Below are 6,407 nucleotides of genomic sequence, written 5' to 3' on the forward strand. Positions count from 1 at the left end.
CATACCAGGATAAGCAACTTTTCGCTTTCCCTCAGCAGATGTGGAGGCGTTACAGACCTGAACTGAAACCGTCGTAGAACGGAAGCGGTACGTTTTTAGGTGGGGTTCCTATTCAAAATATTATGTAATCACTCATCCCTGCAAGTCCTAGAAATTTGTAACTGGAATTTCCGAACACCCTGTTTAGAAGATATCTGAGATTTGGCTGTAGTTACTACCGACAGGTTTTGTGAAACCAAGTGCTAGCCTTAGCCAGGTGACAGAAAACTTAGGTCAGCTATGTAGGGACTTTGAGAAGTAATATCAGGTAATTATAGTTGGGTGAGCAGGAAACAGCCTGGCTATGAATCCAAGGTATAGTATTAGGAGTGACCTGGATAAAATAGGAGCTGAAACTGGGCACACAAATGTGGGGTTTGTGAAGGTCTTTCAGCGCCATGATCGGCCCTGGGTAAATACTCCTGTGAGATACGTTAACACTGAGCTGAATGGGATGTTCCAGTCACTGGCAAAATCTCACGTAAGTGTTATTCCAGTTGATGCTATCGGTAGGCTGGGATACGTTAGACGTGTCCAGCACCTAAATAGGAAGAGGAAAGATAAGTTAGGTTCTCTATCAGCAGATACTGTAAGGGGGGCGCAGTCACACAAGGTATGATCCCTGTGGTTAATGGACCAGGCAGACTGGTTTTTTAGGGTAAAGCCAAATTCCAAACAGATGAAAGTCAAGAAAAATATAATAGTAGAAACTATGTACAGTAAATAAGGATAAAGCTAAGGATAGTATCAAATTACTTCATCAAAATATCAGGGGAATAAAAAAAATGAAGTAGATGGACTGGTAGTGTATTTAAATGATCTCAAAAATAAGAATGACATTTATATACTTTGTCTGTCTGAACACCATGTAACTGTGGGGATGAAAACTGTCAGTATAAATGGGTATAACTTAGCATCTTACACTTGCAGATCTAGCATGGATAAAGGAGGAGTTGCCATTTACATAAAACAACGATATAAATAGAAAACTGTAGAAGTAAGCAAATTTGTGTCGCTCAGCAATTTGAAGCCTGTGCATGTGAACTACAGATAGATAATGTAGTGTTGATATCAGCGACAGTGTATAGGTCCCCATTAGGAGAGGGGGAGCTATTCATAAAAAAGTTTGACTCCCTATTACGCTGTCTGTCAGACAGAAACAAGATGTTACTAACCGTGGTGATCACAAGGTAAACTTTCTAAGCAATTCTGATTGCAAAAGTCAACTAGATTAACGACATAGAATTAGTGATAGATTTCCCTACATATATAGCTCAAGTCTACAGCACTCTAATAGATAACGTATTTGTACAGAGAGAGGATGTAAAACAAACACATGCTTTTCCTGTGATAAATGGATTATCAGACCGTGATGCCAAATTGGTTAACTTACAAAACCTAGCAGGTTGTACAGTTCAGGAACAATTAAGTAAAAATGTGCTGTTGCTCAACCCAGTATCTATAGAGTATTTCATAGTAAGTTTAAGAAATGTTAATTGGGGAGATGTATATAATGAACCAAATGCTAAGGATAAGTGCAACATATTTATGTTAAATTTATATCCCTTTTTGAACATTGTTACCCAAAAAATTACTAAATGTAACACCAAACAGTTTTCAAAGAAGCCTTGGATTACTGCAGGTATTAAAGGGTCTTCAGAAAGAAAAATAATATTGTATGAGGCAGCAAGAACTAGTAAAGGCCGAGAAGTGATTTTACACTATAAAAATTATTGTAACACACTGAGAAAAGTTGTCAGAAAATCAAGAAATATGTATATTAACTATGACATTAACAACTTGGGAAATAAAATCAAATAAATATGGAATGTTGTTAGACGGGAGACAGGAAAAGTAACGACTGGGGTAGGTAGAATTATTATTAAGGAGAATGAGACCATCTTAACCAACAACATACAAGTAGCTAATGTATTTAACAATAATTCAAAAGAAAAAGCCAAGCATGGAAGAGTCAGTTTTGAGATATCCTAGTCAGGTTAATTTTCACCTAACAACCCCTTGGGAAAAAGGGAAAATCATTAAATTTTTGAAAAATAAATGTTCTGTTGGAGTAGGTGACATCTCTGACAATGGTTCTGAGTCACACATGTAATGCATCACTAATTCAAGACATTTTCCTAGAGAGGTTAAAATATGCTTCCATCAAGACTCTCTACAAAAAAGGGGACGCTATAGATGTCAATAATTACAGGCCAGTATTCTTGTTTACAGCAATTTCAAAAATAGTCGAGAAAGTAATGTACTCAAGTGTGGTTAGCCATCTCCACAATAATGGGATACTTAGTAAATCACAGTTTGGATTTCAAAATTGCTGTTCCAATGAGAAAGCAATATACAATTTCACTACCCACATAATAGTAAAACGTCACCAATAGGAATTTTCTGTGACTTATCCAAGGGATTTGATTGTATGAACCATGACATTATGTTAGAGAAATTACAATCTATAGTATAAATTGATCAACAAAGGAGTGGTTTAAGCCATATTTACAGAACAGGAAGCAAAATCTATCTTTATATGTTTTAAGTGATTTAAGGAAGTTTCCCACTTCATCTAACAGGAGTGAAATTACATGAAGTGTTCCACAGGATTCGATCACGGATCCCCTTCTTTTCTTGATATATGTGAATGACCTCCATTCTTATCTGACATAAGAATCTGAACTGACACTGTTTCCTGATGATACAAACATCATTATCAATCCAGTGAAGGAAACTCCAACAGGAAATGACACAAAAAATGTCTTTTGAAAAGTTATTGATTGGTTTACTGCGATTGTGCTTGCTCTAAACTTTGAAAAAACACAGTACATCCTGTTTGCTACTGCAAGGAGAATAGTTCCTTCAATAAGTATAACACATCAACAGGGTAGAGCATACTAAGTTTTTCGGTGTACATATAGATGAGAATCTTAATTGGAAAATTTATATTTTATATCTCCTAAAGCGACTACGTCCATCAACTTTTGCAATCAGAATAATTGCCAATTTTGAGGATATAGGAATTTATAAACTAACATACTTTGCATACTTTCCCTCTCTGACGTATTATGGAGTAATATTTTGGGGTAATTCAACACTCAGGCAAAAAGTATTCAATACTCAAAAGAAAGTGTTTAGAATAATGTGTGGGGCTCATAGTCGCACGTAGGCATCTGTTGAAAAGGTTAGGAATTCAACAGTCTCGTAGTGCATATACTCAGGTAATGAAATTTGTTCTCAGCAACATGGACCAGTTTAAAAACAACAGTGAGATTCATGATTATAATACCAGAAGAAAGAGAGACTTACACTATCCTCTACTGGCAAAATGTGCTACTGTAAAACTTTTCGATAAATTACCACAGGAAGTAAAATGTCTGACAGACAGCAGTAATAGTTTCAAAAATAAATTGAAATCATATCCCCTTGACAACTCTTTCCATACCACAGATAAACTCATGAATAGGAATAAATAAATCTATAGGTATAGTACACTACTGGCCATTAAAATTGCTGCACCAAGAAGAAACACAGATGATAAACATGTATTCATTGGACAAATATATTATACTAGAACTTACATGTGATTACATTTTCACGGAAACTGGGTGCATAGATCCTGAGAAATCAGTACCCAGAACAACCACCTCTGGCCGTAATAACGGCCTTGATAAGCCTCGGCATTGAGTCAAACAGAGCTTGGATGGCGTGCAGAGGTACAGCTGCCCATGCAGCTTCAAAACGATACCACAGTTCATAAACAGTAGTGACTGGCGTATTGTGACGAGCCAGTTGCTCGGCCATCATTGACCAGACGTTTCCAATTGGTGGGAGATTTGGAGAATGTGCTGGCCAGTGCAGCAGAAAATTTCTGTATCCAGAAGGGCCCGTACAGGACCCGCAAGATGCGGTCATGCATTATCCTGTTGAAATGTAGGGTTTAGCAGGGATCGAATGAAGGTAGAGCCACGGGTCGTAACACATCTGAAATGTAACGTCCACTGTTCAAAGTGCCGTCAGTGCGAACAAGAGGTGACCGAGACGTGTAACCAATTGCACCCCATACCATCACGCTGACTGATACGCCAGTATGGCGATGACGAAAACACGCTTCCAATGTGCGTTGACAGCGATGTCGTCGAACACGGATGCGACCGTCATGCTGTATAGAGAACGTGGATTCATCCGAAAAAACGACGTTTTGCCATTCGTGCACCCAGGTTCGTCGTTGTAGGCGCTCCTGCCTGTGATGCAGCGTCAAGGGTAACCGGAGGCATGGTCTCCGAGCTGATAGTCCGTGCTGCTGCAAACGTCGTCGAACTGTTCGTGCAGATGGTTGTTGTCTTGCAAATGTCCCCACCTGTTGACTCAGGGATCGAGATGTGGCTGCACGATCCGTTACAGCCATGCAGATAAGATGCCTGTCATCTCGACTGCTAGTGATACGAGGCCGTTGGGATCCAGCACGGCGTTCCGTATTACCCTCCTGAACCCACCGATTCCATATTCTGCCAACAGTCATTGGATCTCGACCAACGCGAGCAGCAATGTCGCGATACGATAAACCGCAATGGCCGTAGGCTGCAATCCGACCTTTATCAAAGTCGGAAACGTGATGGTACGCATTTCTCCTCCTTAAACGAGACATCACAACGACGTTTCAGCAGGCAATATCGGTCAACTGCTGTTTGTGTATGAGAAATCGGTTGGAAACTTTCCTCATGTCAGCACATTGTAGGTGTCGCCACCGGCGCCAGCCTTGTGTGAATGCTCTGAAAAGCTAATCATTTGCATATCACAGCATCTTCTTCCTGTCGTTTAAATTTCGCGTCTGTAGCACGTCATCTTCGTGGTGTAGTAACTGTAATGGCCAGTAGTGCATATTCATTTTGTACCATTTAAGGGAATGGGGTAGGTAAAAATGAACCTTTTTTTTAAAAAGAAACAAAACCCTTGATTCATGTGTGCGTTTGTTATGCAGTTGACACGTTCCGCATCATAACGCTTACGCGAGACTGAAGAATGGAGGAACTCGTAACTAACAGGAGAACTCACCGCCGCGTCCCAGGGCAGCATGTTGAGGATGGCGGCGGTGACATTCCACTTGTAGAGCGAGTACCAGACGGTGCCCTGAAAGTTGTCGCCGGCGTTGAGGAACAGGTAGTTGTCGCCGGCAGCGTCGATCAGCTGGCGCGCCTCCGTGGCCACGCGCGCGATGCCCCCGAAGCAGGCGGCACTGGGCGAGCAGGAGCCGCCGCCACTGTTGATGGGCTCGAAGCGCGCGTGGAAGTCGTTGAGGTGCACGATGTGCAGCTCGAAGTCGCCGTCGGCGGCCTCTGCCGTCGCCTGCAGCAGCGACAGCAGCAGCAGCGACAGCGCGACCACAGGCAGCGAGCAGCGGCTGCGAGGCATGGCGTCGCGTGACTGAGCCGCCGAGTGAGAGGGGGCAGGAGAGGCGAGCGGCAAGTCACGTGGGGTCGGCGGTCCCCGCCACTGCCGCGACCGCGTGCTGCGCTACGCTCGCTGGGGGTCCCTCGGTCGGCTACCTGCTCGCTGCTCGCCTGCTGACTTGCTGTGCCATTCGCGACGTCTTCTCTCCTCACCGCGCAGCGCAGCCTGCACCGTTGCGATAGTCACTACTACAGTCTGTGTTCACAGTGGCACCGAGAACGATCGCCAGACGCCGTCGATGGAGGTCGCCCGACAATATAGGCCGACAGCTTGCTCACAGTGCGCCCGATCTGATTCGTCCGCTTCTGGCAGGATCGAGGAAAATTGGAGCGAAATGCAGGAAGATCTGCAGCGGATAGGCACTTGGTGCAGGGACTGGCAACTGACCCTTAAGCCGCCGGCACACGAACCGTGCATCCGAACGATGAGCGTTGAGCGTACCGAGTTTCTGACGTCATAGCGTGAAATAGCACGTTCGCGAGTCTTTCCGAACGTGCAGAGCAATATCTGGCATGTCAGATATTCTGACCGTGCGTCTGAGCGTTGACCAATGAGATGGCACAACGCTACCTACGTGACACGCACGCCGTCTCCCTTCAGTACAGAGTTGTGAGGCGCCATGTCGGCATTCATTTCAAGCCTATATGTATATGTGCCATTTCTGAGCACCAGCAAATTGAGAATCACTGAAAAACCCGTTGTTAACTGTTTGATTCATTCCAATAAAATAATGAGAAACATCACATTCGTGGAAAAAGAATTATTGTAACTTGCTTATTATGAGAGTAGGCTATTTGAAGCCAGCGACCCAGTGAAGATCCATCGAAAACGCATTGTTCTTGGTACAGTTTGCTATAATTAAATTTCAATTAGTAATATACCTACGATTAAGGTTTTCTGTAGGACCTAATACA

At 43.1% G+C, this 6,407-nt stretch overlaps 1 protein-coding gene across 1 annotated transcript in view; it reads right to left on the reverse strand.

The window, feature by feature from the left end:
* Positions 1 to 5,474, reverse strand: part of LOC126458298 (apyrase) — a 171,865-nt gene extending 166,391 nt beyond the window's left edge. Inside the window, exon 1 of the mRNA XM_050095242.1 lies at positions 5,098 to 5,474. Within this exon, the coding sequence (XP_049951199.1) occupies positions 5,098 to 5,454 (357 nt within the window). The 5' untranslated portion in view covers positions 5,455 to 5,474. The remainder of the gene's footprint in view (positions 1 to 5,097) is intronic.
* Between the last annotated feature and the right edge of the window lie 933 nt (positions 5,475 to 6,407).

The sequence above is a fragment of the Schistocerca serialis genome, chromosome 2 (assembly GCF_023864345.2).
Source record: "Schistocerca serialis cubense isolate TAMUIC-IGC-003099 chromosome 2, iqSchSeri2.2, whole genome shotgun sequence".
Taxonomy (NCBI): Eukaryota; Metazoa; Arthropoda; class Insecta; order Orthoptera; family Acrididae; genus Schistocerca; species Schistocerca serialis.